This window comes from Sturnus vulgaris, chromosome 4, assembly GCF_052056855.1.
Source record: "Sturnus vulgaris isolate bStuVul1 chromosome 4, bStuVul1.hap1, whole genome shotgun sequence".
Classification (NCBI taxonomy): domain Eukaryota; kingdom Metazoa; phylum Chordata; class Aves; order Passeriformes; family Sturnidae; genus Sturnus; species Sturnus vulgaris.
Window position 1 is genome coordinate 27206864 of NC_142246.1, and position 22863 is coordinate 27229726.

At 37.6% G+C, this 22863-nt stretch overlaps 1 protein-coding gene across 2 annotated transcripts; it reads left to right on the top strand.

The window, feature by feature from the left end:
* The first annotated feature begins 14817 nt into the window (after positions 1–14817).
* EXOC1L (exocyst complex component 1 like) lies at positions 14818–22141 on the top strand. 2 transcript variants are annotated; one of them, XM_088163386.1, is made up of 3 exons: positions 14818–14938; positions 18529–18659; positions 19686–22141. In XM_088163386.1, exons 1-3 carry the CDS (start codon positions 14818–14820, stop codon positions 19947–19949), a joined length of 516 nt encoding a protein of 171 aa, XP_088019512.1. In that variant the 3' UTR covers positions 19950–22141. The 2 variants fall into 2 exon arrangements, with proteins under 2 accessions (XP_088019512.1, XP_088019513.1); XM_088163387.1 differs by lacking the exon at positions 14818–14938 and adding an exon at positions 17175–17888.
* The last annotated feature ends 722 nt before the right edge of the window (positions 22142–22863 follow it).

Consider the following 22863-nt stretch of genomic DNA (forward strand, 5'->3'; position numbering starts at 1 on the left):
TCCTTGCTGCAGAGGAGGTAAGTGGTATCCTAGGCTGTGCTAGAGAAAGCATTGCCTGCAGATCAAGGGGGGGCAATCCCTTACCCTCTACTGAGCACTAGGGAGGCTGCCTGCATACTGTGTCCAGTACTGGGATGCTCAGGACAAAAGAGGTGAGAACATACTGAAGAGAGTCCAATTAAGGGCTGTGAAGATGGTGGAGAGACTGGAGCATTTCTTCTATCAGAAAATTTAGCTTGTGAAGAGAAAGCTCAGGGGCATCTTACCAGCACATACAAATGTCTGAAAGGAGGCTGCAAAGAGGGCAGAGCCAGGCTCCATTCAGGGGGGCCCAGTGACAGGACCAGAGGCAGTGGGCACAAACTGAAATGCAGGACTGAATATCAGAAAACATTTTTTAAATGTTTAAATGTTTAAAAAAATTTTTTACTGTGAGGGTGATCAAGCACTAGAACAGGTGCCCAGAGGTGTTGTGGAGCTTCCATCTCTGAAGGTGTTCAGAAGCTCTCTGGGCATGGTCTGGGTAGCTGGCTCTTGGTGGCTGTGATTTAGCAGGGGGCTTGGACCAGAGGTGCTCCCCATCCTCAACCATTCTGTGATTCTGTGATAACAATCTTTATATCTTTCATGGAGAATTACATGGGGAAACCAAACTTGATCTTAGCCTGAATATGACAGAATCTTCTTTGCAATTTGCATCAGCTTTTACTGGACAGTGCTGACCACTATGTAGCAATATTGTAAAAGGGGGAGTTTACAGCAGATGCTGCTGCTTTGAGATCTCTCAAATATATCTACTGACTGTAATTGCCATTGCTATAGTGCTGAAGGAGTTTGTCCATGCTTTAAATTTCTTCTAAGTCAGTTTATTCATGCAAGAGGTGAAAACCACTGTACCTCCAAATCCCAAGAGGTGAGCAGGCTTTTAAACTCTTTTTCTATATTCCATTACCTAGTTCACCTTAAGTAGACAATTCTTACAGTGTTTAAACTTCAATCTCTTTCCCTGTAAAACAAAGAACCACAAGCCCTTGCTGGCTCTATGACATTAATAATGCATAAAGATATAGATGGACATCTACCATGAGAGTGGAAGACATTCTCTCAGCTTTAGAGGGTATTTCCCCATTAAAATATGCATAATGAAATTCATAAGGAGCAAAGAAAAACAGAAGAAACATTTCTTTAAAATGGCTAGACTACCATTCTTGATCTATGGATATATTAAATATAAGTAAATGCAACCAAAAAGGTAATTGTAAAAAGTTACATTTTTCTCAAGGCCACTTAAACTTTTAAAATGTATCTGTCATCATAAAGAGAGTCACAAAGAAGCTGGAGGGTTAGGCAGTTCTGGAAGATGGTCACTGTCCCTGTATGGATGACTCAAAGCACAGATGCCTTTTAGTGGCTGGGTAGTAGCAGATGGAAGAGATGGGTTTTTCTCATGGATATATCAAGTGAACAACAGAGATCTGCAGACATGACATCATACCTATCTTCCACATATACAGTCTTAGTTTGTCCTTTATGGAAAGTGATTTACACTACTGTGTGGGTCAATACCTGGCTTTTGAGCTATTATGAGGCTTTCAAAGCAACCGAAGCAGCTTCCCTCTGGAAGCTACAGTATTACAAGACTGGGGAAAGACTGAGGTTGCCTGGAGGAAAAGATGAGCCACTAGGCATTTTCAGCCTTCACTGTGGTGCATTAACTGGGACTAGCCCTATTTCATCTGCAAAGGAAAGCTGTGCAAGTACTGTCTTCTAGATTAGCTTCTCCTTTACTACCCAATTTTCTAAGGTGTATGAGATGCTTCTTTCAGTATACAAAGAATTTGGCATTCAGCTTGTAGAATCAGAAAAGTTATCTATCTTGGAAACAGTTAATACTAAGGGAATGAATTATTTAAAGTATGATCTTTTTGTCTCAGGGCACAGGCTGGTCTCCCACACTCATTCCTATCTCATGATGAAATGGGATGATTCTCATTCTCTACTCCTTTGAGCACCTCAAACAGCAATTTCAAATCAAAAATGAATCCAAAAACTTTGAAACTTAGAGCAAAATACCAAAAAATTTCATCTGGTTTAGTAAGTATGATACTCTCCAAAATTAAAATTAACATCTTTTTGGTTAAAAAAAAAAGCAAAACAAGAGGGGGAAGGAAAAAGATACTTTGCTTTTTCTGTGCCTCAAGGGCTTCACTGATCTCTTTTGGGTTTTCCTGAAGCTCTTCCAGTTCCTGGATGCAACTTACTCTTCAGGCTCCCCAGGGATGTGGTCACATCACCAAGCCTTATACAGTTCAGGAAGTGTTTGGACAATGCTCTCAGGCACATGGTGTGACTCCTGGGATGTCCTGTGCAAGGCCAGGAGTTGTACTCAATGATCCTGATGGGTCTCTTCCAGCTCAGGATATTCTGTGATTCTTTCTCCATTCCTCTCTACAGTATTTACATATGGAACAATGTAATTTCTTCAACAGCATATTCTGCAGCACAGGAGATTGTTATAAATTATGTACTACTTTCATAGTATTTGAAAAACAAGAAACTAGTTTTCGATATTTTGGTTAAATTATGTTTTTTTAAAATCCACAAGACCACGACCATCACGAACCAATACATTTTGCTAAAACTTACAACAAACAATGTTGCCATTGACATTCTCAGATTGAGTTACATGATTGTGGAGTAGTTTGAGCATTATTCAAAGCCTGATTTATCTCTGAGAATATTAAATATTGACTTTTATTTGCTTAGCATTGACAAAAGAGTCTGATTAAAAATACGTAACCTTTTATACCCATCCAGAACCATTATTTGATTCCATTAAATAACTCTGTGAAGTCTCTCCTTGCCTTCCTGTGTATGTCATTAAACACACCAATAACCAAAAGTACTTTTGGGCTATCACTGAAGACCGCAAAGTATCCTACAGATGCACAGCACTGTTCTAATAGGGTCAGTAAGTTCCCCCGTTTCTCTATTCTCAATGGAGATAAATCAGGTTTCTTACTTCAAAGTTTCCTACAGAGAACATAATCAATTAACTCCAGTACCTGGCATGTCTTGATATAAAACCTACTACTTTCATTAGAACAGGAATACACTGGGTAAATAGCATTAGAAAACTACTTAGGGAGAATTCTTACCTCAGGAACCCATCATTTGAATAACAACTAGGACACTTGAAAATGCCTTTGGTAAATAGATTAGAAATACAAAAAAGAATCCTGGAGTGGGCAACAATAACTTTTGCGTATTTATAATCTTAAAAAGAAAAATAAATCTTCAGCCTTATATCTAAAATGACTTCTATATTAAATTGTAGGACAAAGTTTTCCCCAGCTTGCCATTTCTTCCTGTACAGATGTTCTTTCTGTAGATGTAGAACAAATATTGCTGGCCAATGGGCTGCAATGCCATGTACTTGAATTTTCCCATTCACTAATATAAATGAAGTTGTGCACACTAAAATTATCAGATACCATGCATCAATATACATTCATGTGTGCAAAAGTACAGATTTCACTATTTTGATACTACTAATAGTATTCAATTTTTAATAAAAAGGACAGCAAGTAGTTTTTAAAGCACTGACCTACCTTCTTCGCCTTTGAAAATAAAACCTTAAAGATGTTAAGGGCTTTTAAATTAATTTTTTAAAAATCTATAAGTTCATACATAAAATCTCCCTCTTCAGCTTTCAGAAGCAAAAGCCTGAGCTTTGAAATTTTAACTGTTTCAGAATTTTCTGAACAGTATTAAATAGCATTCACCTGGTGCATGTCCTTGTCTTATAATAATGGTTCCAACTTCAGAGATAAAGGACACATACACAAAACCAAAAAATAAATCATGCTGAAATATCATTAATAAATAAGTATAAAATATTGGCAGGAAAATGTAGATGTTGGAAGCTAAGCATAATATTCCCTTTCTGAGATTTTATCAAGGGCTGTATGATGAGCTAGACTATGTCACACCAGGGTCAGAACAGTCCACATGGTCACTGATATATGCACCTCTCCTGTACAATTACTGTCAAATAAAACAACACCAAAACACTTGATTAGTAAACTGCAGTCACATTTACTTCAGCTGTTCTCCAACATATCAATCACACTTTCACATTAAACACATAAATACCAATTTTCACATAAGGCCTTAGCACATAGCATTTGATCTTTAAGGTCATTCAAAGACGTAAAAAAAGGAAATAGGAAAAATTCACTTATGCTGTCTTGAGATATGTCACACATGCAGGCCATCCTTTCAGAAATGTTCAAAAAGGAGGAAATTTTCCAGTGTAGTGGGTCCCCTAAACCAGAGAGGATAGGACAGGACAGGACAGGACAGGACAGGACAGGACAGGACAGGACAGGATAGGATAGGATAGGATAGGATAGGATAGGATAGGATAGGATAGGATAGGATAGGAAGCTAAGAAATCTCTTGAAAGGTTTGAAGGATTTTAAATTTATATAATAATCTTTAACATTTTAAAGAGTGTTTTATATGGCACACTGGTTTTGCTAAGCAGTATAGCATTGATTTTGCCAGAGTGGACATTTATTTCTTAACTACTTTGGACACAGTTTGATGGGATTGTGGCTTAATTGGCAAAATATCAGAAAGATATTTGTCAACATTTTACTTCACAAGGTCAAGCCTGACATATAATTAACATTTTTTTATAAGACTTCAGGTATGGTTTTATCTGAAAGTACTGCCTGTTTGGAGAGTGTTGCAATGTTCTTTCCTTTAACTTTCAATTAATTATAGCTTGGAGGTGCGTTTTACTAGATAAATATGGAAATGTTCTTCTCTTCTTTGGAATTATTTGCTTAAAAAAATATCAGTGTTTCTATTATAAAAGGGCTCTTTGAAACATAAGAAATATTAATAAATATTTTTTAGAACAGAGCACTGATTATACTGCCAATTCTGTGAACTGACCTAATAAAACAGCCAGCTTGCAAAAATTTGGGACTGTAAGCATTAAAAAGTGGTATCTACTTTAACAGTCACCTTCATGCTAAGTGAGACAGTTCATGTTGCAGCCTCTTAAAGGAGGCAATATTTGTCAATATTTGCCAAATGCTATACAACAAGCCTCATGCTTACAGAAAAGGTTTATCCTATTCATGTAACTAAACAAAAACCTATTAACTCTAAAAGGCCTGTTTATTTTGTATCCACTAAAAATTGGAATCAAAATTTCTTTATTCTGCATTTTAATAAAAGAGGATTACTCTATTTACATAAATGTATTAAAACTCAGACTGCAGGAAAATATCTTGTCCTTCTGTCTCTGTTGTCCTGCTTAATTGTGAGGAAAAAAACTTGATAAGGCTGTAGAGTGTCTTTGAAATTGTCTGAAAGTCTAAAATAATCAGATATAAATCTCCCAACTTGAATATTCATTGCCCTCGTGTCAAAAAACTGTTTTTATGCATCCTTAACTATCTCATTTCACCCTTATTCTCTCTCTTTACCCTCTGCAGAATGTAAAATAGCAGCAAAGACTCAAACCAAATTGCTGCTTCAATATGAGAAATAGCCACAGTTCTCTTAAAGACTGGCATATTTTAGTACTCTAGTATTTATGTCAAATAATATATATTGAAGGGCCAAATTTCCCCAGAGTATACACACTGCCAGTGTTCAATACTGTCATTTGCTCTTCTTTCATACCACAGCAAAGGCTGCCAAGTGCAGCTCCCTCAAGACTGGGAAACTGATATCAGCTAGGTTAGCACTCTCATACTCAAGGCAGGAATGACAGTTCCAACTGAGAGAGTCTAAAATATCAGAACTATCAATAATGTTGCACACTCCAAGCAAAGGCTCTTCCTCCTTCTAAATTATATTTGCATAAATACAATGGTTATGTATATGGGGCAACAGCATTATTGGATTAATTATTTACCAGCAGAAATTTATTTTCCTTACCTGCCTGCAGTCTTGCTGGCTTCTTTGCCTGGAGCAACAATTCAGTAAATACTTTAGCTTTTCAAAATCTGTGTTCTGAAACAAGGGGAACATGCAAACCTTGGGCCCTGCAAATATATGGGTTGTATCCCACTTTCCCCACAGACACTTAACGTATTTTAATTATAAAAGTTTCTACGGTAGTGATGGGGAAGTATCTGAGAAACAATTTTTTGATTTCTTCACAAAAAGTCCTGAGGTACATCTTAATCTATAAAACAGATTCTTTACAAAATACAATAATATACAGGTTGTCAAATATTTAATATTTAAATGCTTTCTACTACACAAATAAAGACTCAACCAACAGCTACAACCTTCTGAGTTTTAGCTCTTATACAGTAGCCGGTTTTTTATGTGCTCTGTCCACTACAGAGTCTGTCTCTGAAACATGTTGAACTTTCCGGTGTGATTTATTTTCCTACTACTCCTTCAAGAACATAGGAAAAAATAGAAAGAATTTGTTGTGATCTCTATACCTGGCCACATCTCCTGTAAATGAAGGAGCCTTTATACACATGCAGGGTCAACCAGATGGGCAGACTACAGCAAAGTTGGGGGCTGAATGGGTAAAAGGAGGAATAAATCTCCTTGAGTAGAGAACATTCAACAACATTTTGTGTCTGACATTGCATACCCCAAAAATTGGCAGAAACTATATTATTTCAAAGGATAAAAAGTAATTTATGAAACACCTATCATAGAAGAAACCATATGCTTTGCAGAGTAAGTCATGGTTGTACACGTTTTAAACTGTCCAAAAAAGCCGACTCCTATGGTCATATTCTCCAGTTGAAGGAGTATACCCAGGCTTTTGAGACATTTCTCTGAAAAGAACTAGAAATAAAGAGACTGACATAGGTAAGACTGTCATGGGATAAAAAGGAAAGGTCTCCCATGAAGCCATGAAAATAGATAAAACAAAAGGCAGAAACAAATGGTTAAGTTTTAACAAAAAGAAAAAACAAGCAAACAAACAAACAAACAACTTACTTCAGGTCTTTCAGGGACCATTGGAACTTAAACTGTCCAATAAATAGACAAACAAACTGGAAAAAAAAGGTGGCAAATAATTAGTTAACACAATTCATTGAGAATACAAACTTTTCCAGGTTGGCCAAATCTAGAGCTGACAGTGAGTGACAAATAACTGGCATTTTGATGGGCTGCTACATTCAGCTGAGAAATACTCTCCAACAATAGAACAAGAAAAAACTTGAGGCAAATGTAGAAAGACTGATCAGAGACATAAAGAGACTGTAAAATGTTACGGTCTTTCTGTTTGCAAATTAAATAACTAAGCGCAAGGATATAGCATAACCTACAAAATCACAAACCATTTGAAAACAGAAAGTAACCCTCCACTTCTTACAACACAAGCATGAGGAAATATCCAAAGATATTTTCAGATAGCAGGTTTAAAATGAAAAGGAAAGGAATACTCTTTTTATCCAACATATTGACAGAATTATGGAACTAACTGCCAAAGGATGCTAAGGAGGACAAAAGTATAAATTATTTTTTTAAAAAGTTAGATAATTTTGTAGAAGATAGGTCTAGTGGTGGTTACTAAACATAATGGACTGAACACAATCTCAGGGCTAGAATGTCCCTAAGGCATTGATTACCAGGATCTAGCTGATTTTAGGAAAGACGATTTGCATGGACCCAACTTGGATTCTTTCTCTACTGATACTCCTCTTTCTTTACCACTACTCCAGAGTCAAAGCAGAATATTGAGAAGCAGGTAAAACTCTCCCTTTTGGCTTAATATGTCTGTTCCATCTTCTTGGTATCAGAGCTACTGTTCCTGTGTGCTCTTACTGTGGAGAATAAATAGACAACAAGGTTAACCAGGTTATCTGTAAAATAATCACTGGCTTTGGGTAACAGAGCTTTTCCAACATGAGACAGCCTAAACTGAACATTGCCTAGGGCACTTGTGTCAGCGTGTCTAGCAAAAAGAAAAGCAGTAAAAACAAGTTATTGAATGAAAGAAAAATACTTCAAAACATATTTATATATGCGCTTTGTTTTAAATGAGAACAGTTAATCCAATGGGATTATTCATTTGCTTCACGGGTAAGCAACTGGAGAGAAGAGGAGCAAAGCAAAGCAATGAAAAATAATGCATCAAGGAAAACAGTGGCATACTGTTGCTATGTGTTCATTATTTAAAATGTACATTTATAATTTAAACCATCGCAATCATCTCCAACATTCTAGCCTAGAAAACATTTTTACAAAAGGCAATTGCACAAAAGGCACACATGCAGGTGCATGCAATCATTATTGCCACACACCCAATTTCCCCACCTTTTGGTTAATGTTATTGATAGATGTTCAAAAAAGCCACACAAGACAGAGCACACCCAGACCAGTATGTGCTTCAGCAGGAGCCCATGCTCAGTCAGGGCACCCACTCCAGAAGAAACTGAAACTGGGGTGATGTGGATTCTCTGGTGTCCTATAAGACATTAATTATGACCAAAACTTCTTGTCTGGCTAGGGATTCACAGCAGCCCTCACCAGCTTTGTCTGATGTCCAAGCAGGGGGTAGGTCCCCCACAACCATAATGCATGTCTGCTACAAAATCAAACACTCAGCAGGCAGAAATTCTTTGGAAAGCAGGTTTAATTAGTTGCAGAATAAATTAATTATTTAATTTGTTCAGTAAGAGGGCTTGATTCTGAAATGTTTTCATGTTTGGCAGACATAATGAATATTGATTAACCTGTTGCAATATGCGTGAATCCTCGGGGTAGGAGGACAGATATATTTGATATTTTTATTCAGTATCGTTTCCAGGTTATTGGGAAAAATTACCAAAATATTAAAACAAAATCAACAGTCTCTAGCTTGTATCCACTAAACTCCACTAAACTGCACTAAGTGCAATTGAATTAATTTTCTCATTATGCAGTATTCTCTAGTTCTAACTCAAATTTCAGATGAGAAAAAGTTATGAAGCACCTCGTAGTTTTATTTTATTGATCTTACACCAATATGTAGTTCTCTTTGTTTATTTTCAGTTCTGGAGTGAAATATAAGAATTGAATGAAGACCAAGGGAAAACAAAACCATGATGAATCCAAGCTTTCAACACCAAATTTTAAGGAGATCTCAAGTCATAAAAAGCAGAAGTTTGGCCTGGACACCTGCTCTGTTTTTCAAATATCCTGCATAAAATCTTCCTCAGTTTATGCACAGAGAGAGTTCCAAGGCAGGCAGAAAATTATCTACTAGTCCTGTGAATAGTTTCATCTTCGAGTAGTTTCTTCCATGTGCAGGACTCCACTAAACTGAATGATACAGAATAGCCATTTGTCTTCATTTCAACACTCCAGGAAGAGGAAGCTAGAAACTTGTTTAAAGTCAGATCACACAATTTGCAAATGCTTATCCATTTCCATTAATGTCATTACATCTGCATTAATTATCCTTGTACTGAACTCTGTACTTTATAATTGACCAGTTGGCCTCTTTGACAACAGCAGCCACCTCTGAAAGCCTTTGGAGTTGTGTCCACCATTCTCTTATCAGTATTTCCCCATGACGAATTAAATTTACTTTCAACATTTCTGTATTTTATTTCTTCTCTTAATGTATTTGACATTAGCATTTTTGAGTAACTGACCGGATAAGAACTTATAAATATCTATATGGAATAAAACATATTTTAAGCCACACAACTGTCAACTATGCGCTTATGGCCTAAATACAATATCCATACAAATTATGCAGCTGTATAGATTCCCGACTCTATGAATTTTTTAAAAAATGGATTAGATTTCCATCAGAAGTTTATAGTGTTCTAAGAGTGCTTTGCATCACGTTGATGTATTGATTTAAAATATAAATCCACATTAATCTGAAGTAATTGACTATCTACATTAATAATAATGTTCAATTTTCATGAGGGAAGAGAATGGCTCTTGTGCCAAGGCAAATGAAATTTATTACTTGCAACTACAGAGGTAGAGATGAAAATCATTATTAAAAAGTATAAAGAGTCTTTTGACAGAATATCTGTTACAGTTGCTCTGGGTAACTCTGGAAGAAAAAATCCATTTATTAAAAAATTTACAAGAAAATGAGAACATAAAAGGGCACTTTGATTGGCATCACAACCTAATTTACTTCTAATGTATTACCAAGATACTTCTTGACTTCTTGATCAATGTAACTCTCTACTATGTGTCCTCCTCTGTATTTTTATAAAATCTGCCACAGGTGTCAAAATCCTGAACTAAAATTTCAAAAGCTTTCATCTGTCAGAAGATTAGTGGTCATTTGTATGCGTAGAAATTCATAGGATTTGTTTTAACTATTTTTTTCCTTTTTTTTTTTTTTTGTTCTTTATTCTTATCTTTATCGTTTACCTCCACAAAGAAAACTATGATATGGAATGGGTTATATCTGAATAACAGAGTGCTGAATCCATCATGTCAGGATTTCACGCTGTTAATGAAATGTGGCTGCAATTCACCAAAGTGTTTTTAGGTGCTCTGCTGAACAGGAACTGAAAGTCTTATTATTTAAGTTAAATTACTTACAGCCCTATTTTTTAGTTCATACACGTATAAAATTCAACGTGTAAATTCTTCATAGAAGAGTGGGATATGCCATAATTTTATGTTATATTTCAAAATATGCTTTCAAACTCCACCCATGAAACAGCATCTGCTGACTCTTCTGTGAAGGCCACATGTTTATTTTCTATTGAAAGGAAAATTTTGGATGGGATGTTGGAATGATATGGGACCATTTATCCCAATGACACTCATGACTACATTTTGAAAATGATAAACCAGCCAAAAAGTCAATATAATCTTAAGGAATTTGAGCTTCAGTTGAATAAAATCAAGAATCATCTCTTTTACCTCCGTTCTTCCAAGGAAAGAGTACAGTACTGCTTTTTAAAACGAAGTAATTACATCATACTATTAGAGACGCCAGCCATATTTGGAGTTTAATGTTCTTTACTAGAACTGATGAAAACTTGAGTCATTATCTGTTTGAGCACCCAAATATCCTGGCATTGGTACGAGACTCTTTTAATGGGCTCCCCAAAACATTGGAGAGAATAGCAGCTCTGCAAGAACATTTTAACCATCTGATGTCTTCTACTTAATGTATTTTTATGCTTCTATTTTAAAACTGAGTGTCTCAAGCTGTTGCTTACTGAATAGCATTTCTGCATGAAACCCTGCTTGCCATCTCTGCAGTTTCAAAGAGTTTTCTGGACAACATAGCAACAACACAGCAAGGTTTATGTTTCACTGCACAGAGATCTAAATTTATTGGCACGGCTACAAAAACATGGGAATAACTAGCCATAATTAGGAGCCAGATCCTCTATAAACGCCAGTGGGGAAAGAGACTTAAGAAGAAATCATCAGTAAATCACAGGGAAAAAATGATGATCGTTTAGAACTAGTTTTCTGAAGTCAGCTTTGGAAACTGCTCTGTACAGCTATGTCACTGTAGAATATCATCTGTAATTTCTAGTTTACACTCTAAAATCTCATCTGTGATGTTAAAAAGTGGTCTGGAGGCTCAAAGCTGTGAAGAATATTTACAGATAATAAACAAACTGTTAACAGAAAAAACTGTACTTGGCTGAAAGCTCAAACAGAAACAGCAGCTATTGGAAAGTAAAACCAATTATAAATGATATTTTTCAGCCTATAGGGATTCTTTGCAGCTCTGAGAAATTATTCTGCATGCTGCAATTTCCTTCCCATTATTTCATGACATTGTCAAACAAGGGGCAATGGGAAAAATGCTTCCAGCAAACACTACTTTGTAAGGTGTGCCAGGAACTGAGAGAAAGATCAAATGTACATCTTCTGGAGGGCTTCAACATGCAGACCACAGAGAAGTCCCATTTAAACATGATAGCTATTCTACTGTGCCTGTAATGACTACTCTGAACCCACCAGAATCAAAGGCAATTTTGCTAGTGACAATGCATTTTGGATCAAGCCCCAAATAAGCACACTACATGCATATACTAATGCCCAATGGTAGATCCAAAGAAGTAGAGGGACCCATCACAAATATTGTTTCTAAAGCTGGTGAATAGATTTTTACCCTAACAGTGTGACTGAGAAACAATAAAGATTAAAGAGATTTATCGTTTCAGGATCTGCTGCTACATCTGTTAAAGTTAATATCCTGAGTACAGTAAAGAAAACTGTATTTGGACATGGGGAAAAAGTTGCAAGGGAAAAAGGTACAGAAGTAGTAAATGTTTAGCAGAAGGGTCTAAGACACTTCCCTGGTGACTACTCCTCCCTTTCTATACCACTGTGAGCCTGGGTTAGGGGCTCTGTGGCTTTCACAATCATCTGTAATTCATCTATTTGGACAGTTACAGGTAAATCCCAGTTAAATTTGGATGTAAATTCCTTTGTGGTCCTTGTAACAACTAGTTTAGTTTCTTCTGATATATGTCTATAAGACCCTCATTCAGGGGCAGTATTACCTGCAGTAAGGATGTCTGGCTGGGATGGTGGGTGTCAGATAAATTGTTCCCAGTCCACAGTAAATGTATCCTTGCTGGCTGTGCGAGTTACAGCTCAACTGTTGCCTTTCAGACTGTTAGGATTTGGGCTTATACTATCACAGCTAAGCTGGATCTGAAATCTGCTCTGTTGTAACAGAGGATGGGTGAATAAAGAATTGAAAGAATCAAGCAATAGTGAATTACAAATTTTTATGTTTCCTATTAAAACCTTCCCCATTAGAATCATTATTGCACCTTTCTATCTATATACTCAGAGGGGTTGTTTAATGCAGTACTTGAGAATAAAATAAAGGACATTGCAGAATAATATTAATACATCAAATCTCAAAACACTCTTATGGAAACTCACAGTATGATCAAACTGTGAAAAATGAATATATGATTCAACAGAGATCAGATCGATACACCACTTTTTCTTAGCTCCACGACATCCAGATGCCAGTGATGCCTCACTTGCCCTCTAGGTAGTTTCTCTGATACCAGTTGAATCTTTAACAAGCGGAAAACTGATTGAAAATTATTCCAGAGCTGGAAGTATTTTTCTGAAGGTATTTCTGTCTGTATTTTTGTTGCTTCAGAACTGAAAAAAATCTTGAAGAATCTGAGTTGCAACACGAGCTACAGACTGGCAGAGCCAAAATCAGCTTCCTAATGAGGAGTCTGGCACTGAGTATGAGCACTGAAACCTTCAGCCATGGCACTATTAACACTGGTGGTGATGAACTGAAGCCTGGGGTATCAGCCTTGACAATTCTGCCAACGTCTGGCAGACAGAGAGGGACGGTGAACTGCAAGCCAATTTGTACAGCAGTCTCACATTCAAGGCATGGCCAAGTCATCAAAATTGTGGGCAGGAACCAAGACATCCCTGTGCCTCAGATATCCTCTGGAAAGCCTCCATAAGAAGGCATTTTCCTGATATGCAGATATCTTGATTTGGAAGTGAACATCTTGCTCTTTTCCTAAAATAAAACTTTAAAGCTAAGAGATTAAATTTATCTCTAAGCCCTGAAGCTTAGAGTAACTTTACTCTCTCTAATCAGAGACGGAAATCAATCTATATAACTAAAAATCACAACTGTGTTTCCAAACACAGTTTGGGGCTAAAAGAAATCATAATAAATCAAAACATAGTTTCTTTTAAATCCTTTCCCACCTGTGAACCCAATATGCTTAGTATCTATAACAGAGGATGGTTCTCCTTAATTTTACATCATTTTAGCTTCATTCTATTTTGCTTCACATAATCAATGCACCATGTAGACCTAAGTCAGTAAATAATTTTTATATTGCCAATTTTTAAAAACCCCTTAGATTCTGAATCTTGTCTTCACTTCAGCACTCATTTTCATTCCAAGGTAACATTTATTTCTATGTTGCATTGAGATTACAAGAATTAAAAACTCAGTAAGGTATTCAGATATACTAAGCTTGAAGATAAGAATTAGAAGAGAATATCTAAACTTTTATAAGCAGCCAGAAACTAGTCCAAAGGGCAAAACTCTAACACAGGCTTCCATGGGTACTGGAATTAGAGGAGCACCTCAAGTCCAGGAACTTCACCCACACATCTGCAGAATGGCAGAAACAACCAAATGTTCTGCATATAGATTTACGTCTGATATGAAAGACCTCTCACAGAATGTGCAAACATTCCGGGGATGCTGCCCAGGCTGCACCTGCCCTCTGACAACTCCTCTGGACGTGAGTTCGCTTTCTGTTTATAAAGAGTTGCATAAGGTAATTTTCTCCTTAACGCTATTAATAGCCAAAAAGCTATTACTGGAGGAACATTGGTGACAGCCATAATGCTATCTAATTCCTTTATAAATTCTCAGCGCTTTCATCTACTGATAAAAAGAATTGCACTGACAGCTCTCTCTTTGTTTGGTAAACCGCCTCTCGTGTGATTCCTTTGCGTCCTTCTCCGGCTCGAGCGTCCGGGGACAGCTCGGGCGGGGGGCCGGACTGCACCTGGGGGACTTGGCTGCGACGGCGGCGGGGCCGGTACCGGGCGCTGCGCCCCGCTGGCGCACGGAGGGCGGGAGGGGCGGGGCGGGGAGATCCGGGCCCGGCCTCTCCCATCGCCGGCGGCCGAAGTTTTATCGGCGGCTGCCCGGGGGCGGAGGGCAAGCGGCCGGGAGGGAACGGGGCGGGTACCGGCCATGCCTCCCCCGCGCCCCGCGGCCCCGCGCGGCCGGGGCGCTGCCTCCGCCGTGGTGCCCCGTGGCGGCTGCGGGGCGCGGGGGGCCGGTGCCCGGCTCTGAGCGGCTCCGCGGGTGCGATGTCCTCGCTGGTGAAGGAGGACCTGGCCAAGAGGCTGTTCGGTCCCCGACGGCAGACGCTGCACGAGTTCATCGAGGTGGAGGGCGCGGGAGCCCAGCGCTACTACCTGTGCGCCGCAGGTACGGGGCAGCCGCCGGGCGGGGCCGGGCTCCAGCGGCTCTGCGAGGGAAGGGGGAGCGGGAGGGAGCGGGGCCGGGGCTCAGCGCGCCCGGGCCGGAGCGGGGCAGCGCCTCTCCCGGGCCCGTCCCGCCGCGCCGCTCCCCGGCGGAGCACGGAGCCCGGCTCGCTGCTCCCGCACCGCCAGCAGCCCCGAGACGCTGTTCTCTCCCATTTCTGATTCACGCCGGCTCCAATTCTGACGCCGTTCTCTCCCGTTTCTGATTCACATCGGCTCCAGTTTTGGCACCAGCGGAGAAACACGGCGTCTGCCCCGCAGCTGCGGGCAGTGCTCTGGCCGTGGCAGCGCTGTGAGCGCCTGAACTGCTCTGAAAAGAGCAAGCCCTTAAAATAGTTCTAATCAGATTTTCTGCAGAAAAGTGTAACAATGCATTAATATTGCAGGAAACATTTATAAATTTTTTGCACTATCCCTTGTCTTGGTCTGATGTCTCACATGTTGTCCCTATTACACTTTGAGCAACAAATTTGATTTGTGGTTTAACTAAACACACATTGGAGTTAGTAACTAGCACAAACTTCGAGTAAAACAAGATTACTTTAAATGGTAATTATATGGCTACTTTCTAAATTTCTTTTCAAGTGAATCATCTGTTTCATAGAGGTTTCATAAATGCTGATTTGTGTGGGTTTTTTTGTTTGTGTGGGTTTTTTTGTTTGTGTGGGTTTTTTCAGTTACTGTTTCAAACCACTGAAAAATACTAAAAAGAGAAATGTCATTTATAAGTAGCTAGGTTGAAGTGAATGATTCTTTCAATCTGTTTCCTCTTCAGGTTCCGAATACATATAATAGGTAGAAATAATCTGTGTACTTGAGACATAGATGGGGTTGGCATCCAGTATTCTATGTTAATTATCTTTCTAAACACCCGAAGTCCTTAGAATACATGAGCTGTTTTACAGATGATTGGAAACCCTGAGCCAGCTGTGTTTCCTGTACTCCTTTAATTTTGGTAGAACAGACTTTGTATGTTAAAACTGTAAAAATAGTTTTAAAGAATTAATTCCTGAATATCATAGGGCTTCTAAACATACAGAAATTCCAATCTCATTCATAGTTTATGAAAGTATCACTAGAAGTATGATCAGTTGCATATTGGAGATCTGTAAGTATTCATTGTTGTGAAACATCCAAAAAGGAGAAATAACATTATGCAACTTTAAAATCTTTACTAAAAATTTCTTTTTCAGGTAGAGGAGAACAAACCGTTAAAGAAAGCTTCTAATCAGATTTACTGATTAGAAGTCTCTAAAGACATAAAGGAAAACTCTTGAGTACTAAGAGTAGGATCTCTCCACTGTCCAATATTAAACTCTCTTAATATATTCAGGCATGGTCGAGTAAGTGGTGAGTAGAATGGAAATCTGATTCTGCAAGATGGATTGCATTTAGCTGCCAGCAACTCCTGTGTTCTGCTGTGATTCTGTAGGCGCAAAACACATTATCTAAAATCTTATCCCTGCAATGCAACCTCTGTGTGTTTCTGTTGATTTCAAATTACAATTAAAAAAAATCAGTCAAACTATAGGCAAAACTTCAGAAGTCTGTGCTTTTTGAAATATGTTTTACAACAAAATCCTGGTGTGGGTAACTGAACAATCTTTTTTCATGCCATTTGGCCAATGCTATTTCCTTTTTTTTCACAATAGCAGGTCCCAGTTCTTGCACAAAGGTGATAGTATCCTTTCATGAAACAGTTTACAAACCATGGAAGAATGTAGAACTGAAATGCAACCCCATTCAGGGTTTTTCACAACCCAATATTGGTAAACCCAAGAAAGAATGGTGGGGATAACATTTTATTGTCCTACAGAGACATTGGAAAAGGTGTTTAGTCCATGAAAGGTGTAAGAAATACTTCATCTTCTATAAAGGTATTAGCATAGCTGTGCCCTCCTCAAGCAAAGCTTTTAGAGCTTAATAGAATGACATGGTAAATCTGAGCTCATGCCCTCTATTAAAAAAAAAAAATCTTTGACTCTTTTTAACTGAGTACATGATCAAGCAGTACGTAAAATGCAGGAAAATTAGTTTTTCTTTCTTAACTGAAAATAGGACGGCCAAGTTTCATCACTGGGTTCATTATGTTTAATATCTGTGGTATGTCATTATGTCGTAGAATTTCTGTTGTCAGGGGCGGGGGGGGAGCAGTGGCAGTGTGGGGATCTGAGGGCTCCTAGGACATCCCTTTGTATTCTTGAGGCTTGTTTCCTTTAGTTTTAACTCTGAGGGAGACAACATATTCCCTTAAAAGCTAGCAAACCAACAAACAAAATGGGTGAGACTGAAAGTATGAGGAGAACTTCCTAAAATTAATCTGTTAGGTTTGCTTGCAAATGAAAACCATTGTAATTTCTCTGATAACATAGTGGTGGTCTTTTGGTTAAAAATTATTGACTAACTGTGACTGATAGGACCAGGGAAAAAATATCTGTATTTCCCAGGCAGGGAAGCTATAGGCTGAGAGAAATTATGATCAATTTATATATTTTCCACTGTTTTTCTTTGCAATGGAAAGAAGGAATATCTCCAATGTATATGCTTTGTTGTTATTTATAACATTTTCTTATAAGCAGGTGATAATAAGAACTGTTTTTACAGGAGGAAGGCAAAACTAATGAAGTTTCAAAATGGGATTTCAAAAATTCAGGCAGCGTTTAGAAATAAAAGCACTTTGCTCCTGTGTTCCTAGCCTTGTGCTGTGAAGTCGAAATGCTCCTGCCAGATGTAGGTGACTTCTTGACCATAACTTGTGCTACCAGATAGCTTGGAAATGTGGCCTGCCCTGCAGCCATCAGCAACTGGATGTGCAGGAGATTGCTCAGGCTCTGGTACCTTTTACACACATAATGGTCTGTTAAAGATATCCAGTCTCCTGCTCAGCACTCAAGGTAATCAATTAATAATGGTAGTTATTGCAAAGAGCCTCTTCATGCTCTTTTTAATCTCATTTCCTGCCTAAGTTGGAAAATAGTAATTTCTATACATTTTACATTACTGGACAACTGGAAGCTTTAAGAAAAAATTTCAATGTTAATTTCACTTACATACTATATAGGGAAATAGGAGTTTTGCTTTAAAAAAGTAATGACTTCATAAGAGAACTTCATTCACAGAATGGAAAGTATAGCACAAGTCATATAAACACAGAACCTCGGTAGAGGTTTTTACAATTTTCTAACTGCAGCACCCCAAAAGGTCTCCCTCTTGAAGTAAGCAGGATAATGCAGATCCAGTGCCAGAACGAGGATTTCATTGCAGTGCTAGGGAATTCACATGAAAGGATTTTGAACAGACAAAACTCTTTCTTCACAGGGTGGGTAAGGTAAGTCCTAAAAATCTAAAAAAAATCTAAATCTACTAAAATCTGACAGGTTTCATAGACTGACAACATGACACTATTCCTACTATGTGGGCAAAATAAAGCTATCAAGTCCAGTATAACCCTATAGAACTCTGCCTGTCATGGCTTAAGTATTGTAACTTTGGGAAGTACTTGCTTGCATATCTAAACTATTTTTTTTCTTGCAGTAACTAAAAGTAAAGAAGTAGAAATATGTATGGTTAAACACTGGCGAGTGGACCGAGAGGAGAAATATGAAATAGTTGAAAAGTGGTTTTTGAAAGATCTGGAGATGATTGATGGAAAAGAAGCAGATACTGTAAGTGTTACATTATATATAATGTACATAGAGAGTCATTTTCTTGTTTTGCAGTTTGGGATACAAATATTAAAATGCATTAACTGAAAAATAAAGCTATGTTACCAAGGAATTTTGGCTTTATTGCATGTGAGAGGCTCCACATCACATTTGCACTGTTGAAGGGGATGAAAGAGTTGAGATATTTTTGTTAGTTTATTGTAATAGCCTTCATCTCTCTGGTTAAGAGATGAGAAGCTGGGTGTTTTCTGACACAGAAGCTGGGTGTTTTCTAAATTGATCATCATAACTGGTAATAAAAGTTCTCCATCTGCAGCTTCCAGTGCAAACTGCAGTTAATGTAATAGATTTTAAAGTGTATTTGAAAACAAAATGTCATTAAAAATTTTTATGGAGACTTTCTTCTGAAGTGTTGTGCTAAAATATTCTTCAGAAATGATTCAGCCTTTCACAACTGGGATGATCAAAGTCTCTCTCATTTTTGATTAAAGAAAAGCCTAAATGAACATCAAACTCATGGGGTAATTAACACTGCTATAAATATTCATAATAGGTATTCATATCCATTGAATTTAAAAGAATTTAGCTGCTGCTAGGATTAATTGTGTCAAAGAGCCAGAAAGCACAAAGAAATACAACTGAGGCCAGAAGGGCAATCAATATTCTTCTCCTACAGACACAGACAGTTATAATCCAAGTCAAGTGCTTTTCATATACTGTTTTAGGCAACATAACAAATTGATTCAGTTCTAGACAAGACTGTACAATCCCAATAAAATACTGTGTATTGCTTGAGGAAACTTAGAAAATTTTACTGAGAAAAAGTTCCCAATGACAAAGAATTACAGCTGCTATTTTTTAAAGTTTTAAAAGACTGTTTAAGATGAGTAGCAGAAGTGTGTGAAGTCCTTTAGAGCCCATCATACTGTGAAAAAGCCCTGCAGATAGCTGGGCAGAGAACAACAGATTGCAATTCTAACACTGTAATGTGTGTAATAATTTCATTCTCTCTCAATTTTTTTTTAGGATAATCCATATTTTGATATGCATTTCCACAAAGTCTACAATATGGAAGCATATAGTTGTGCATCTAAATATACCTTTGCTCGAACACTAAACAAACTGAATGCAACGTACCTTAAGAAGGATTTCAAGATTGTGAACTTTGATGACACCTATCTAAATGATGATTCAATCTGGTCATCCAGCAATAGAGATTTCTTAGTAGTTATGAGGATTTGCTTCTATGCTTCCAACCTTTTATGTCTCTCCCTCTGTCGTTTTTCCTAAAGTTGTTTTTTCCAACATTAGGGTGACTGGCTGACTTTTACTGACCAGCATTTCATAAACTGTCTGATGAAAAAGTAAGTAATATGCAGTGTCTCCTTTTTAATTTTACATGTAATTAAAAAGTGGAACATAGTTTTTACATAAATAGTTGATAATTTGTTTATATATATTAAGAGGTCTTCACTCTAGCAAATACTTAAATATACAAGAGACTGTAAGCATAGAACCAGTAATTACTATGGTCAGTGGTGATTGCTTATGAAAGCAGAGATCAGCGTTTGCTTCTATGTTCATGGAGGTACAAATTCTTTTTCATTGATAGCTTGTATACTGCTGCAGCATTATGAGCATTAACAGTTAATTTATATCTTGGAAGTAGAAAAAAAACTGTAATCAGTTGAATTCTGTATGAGAATGATGCACATTTCCATTTCCAACTGTGTTGAAACACAGAACTCCATTAAAGAGATCACACCTACATCCCTACAAGGATCCAGTTCTCATCCTGATGAATAGGAGTATTGCATTCAGGTACCATGGGACCAACTTTTCACCTATGCAGCTGTATTATTTTTCCCACAGAACATTTAGCACTCCCTCTGGCCTTCACATTATTTGTGATACTGTCTTAGAAAACAAATGTTCTTAAGCAGTACTGCTTTATTTGTCAGGCTTTTCAGAACTTCCGTATCATTAATGTCTCCTTTCTTGCCCTTCATTGCTTATGAACAGGTGTGTTTAGGGAACAGAAATTGCCCTTCTCTCTTAATCAAAAGATAAGAAAGTACTATGTAAACAGGAGTTGTTGGCTGCTACAGTTACTTTTTAGGTAAGTGATAGAGTTTTCAAAATTCATAGAATTATGAGAATTATTTTCACCAGTTTCTAGCTAAGTATAAGCATATTCAGTGCACTGCTTACAGGCACATTAGTACTTAAAGCTACATTTACCATAGGGTGGAGTCTACTTGAGGGGTTGGGAACAGCTCACAAAACATAACAGCTGGACTTGTGATAGCAGTATACTATGGTAGAAAGAGAAGAGGAGAAGTGGCAGCTCTGTTGAACAGAAGCTGAAGAGAAACAGTGTGAATGATAAGAAGCAGTGTCAGTCAGCTGAGTTAGCTGGCTGTTCATCCCATAGTAAATAAAAAAATGCCAACCCCAAAGAAGCTCCATTTAGAGAAGCTTCTTGTCAGAATGTCCTGCAGGAGAAAATTAGCTTTCTCCTTTGGCAGCCAAGAGAGGTCAGGAAGGCAGGCTGTGGGCTAAACCGGGTATGGACCTGGAGCTGAGTGATGTCAGCTCCCAGTGAATCAGAGACTGGTTCATGTCCTCTTTCAGCACCTGCCATCTCTAAGATGGGATAGCTCTGCCAATACTGTACTTGTACTTGCTTTTGTCTTTCATATGAACTCCCATCTTTGAAAACATTTGTGTAAATGTACTTCGGATTCAAAATTGAAATAACATCAAGTAAGTGAGAATATATTTGAAAACATGTAAAATGTACAGCTTCCTACTTTTTAAACGTTATCCTACTGCATGTATGTAGGAAAGCTCATACCTTTGATTAGTTAATATTCTGAAGTTAGATATTTATTCTAGGCATATATTGCAAATTATATTGGTTCTAACACAGATCTTAGTAATTATTACTGTATAGTAAGACAGCTGTAAGGGCAGTTTATGTGGGTAACACAAATTCTCTTGAATTTGTAAGGACTTACATCTCAAATTTGCCACCTAAATAATACTGTTAGAGGGAAAGATTGTAATTTTAGTGATTGTTTCAATACAGTTGTTCTTTTGAGAATGTCTTTGGGACAATCCAGTGCAAGTAGGTATGTTGTGCCATTTGATTATTAGCTACAAGAATTTGCCCACTATCCAAGTTCCACAAAACCATCTTAGACAGAAAGTATAATTCATGCTACTGCTATCCATGATACATTGTCTTGTTTGGATTGTGTATTGATTGTTGAGGTCACAATGTTTTCCACAATATTTACAGTGTTTTCCACAATATTTACAAGTTCTTTGCTTAATAGGCACAAGGAAGTGTTTTCTGGGTGGAAAAGCTTTCATCATTCATCTTGTAACTGTAATAAAAACCATAGAACTCTAAAAATGAGCACTTCAGAGCACTCTTTTGAAATAAAGTATATATATACTGAATTCTTGCCCAATAATTGTCTGTATCATTTTCGAAACTGATGATAGGTAAAAAGTTACTATAACGTTCAACCATCGGTAGTTTACATATTTTTATTCTTGTACTATGTAAACCTATAATGGACTATATTGGAAGACACAGACCTGCATTTTATGTGGAAGAATATGTAATTAAAATCTCTCTGGCATTTCTTCTGTCTGATAACATACTATTTTAGACATTCTTAATTGAGCAGTCAGACTGAGCAAAGGAAATGGAAAAAACAGGGACATTGTCTATGTCAATTATTTCAGTTACTAACAAAAGGAAGAGCACTTTAAAAGACCTTTGTGGACCTAATCTCCTTACTTTCACACAGTTCTCTATAAGAGAACTACCCAGACACTGTAATTGCCTGATTGTGCTATGGGAAGTGTGAGGGACACTGTCACTTTGTGGTGAGCATAGCATAGCTGCACTACAGGACAGAGAAAATGCTAAATTACGAATGGAAAAGACCCAACAGGCTAAATAGCCCATCTTTCAGTTAATGTGGAACTATTTCCTACATCACATTTCCTGACCTTAGATAAATGGAATGTAATTTGAAAAAAAAGCATCTGGGGAGTCACCTAGTTCATCCTGGAAGAATTCACCAAAATTGAACAGGAAGAAACTGAGGGGAGTAAGGGATTAACATGAATGCATCTGTAGCATTCTTATTAACTTAGCATTCTTTCAATTACATGATGGAATGAA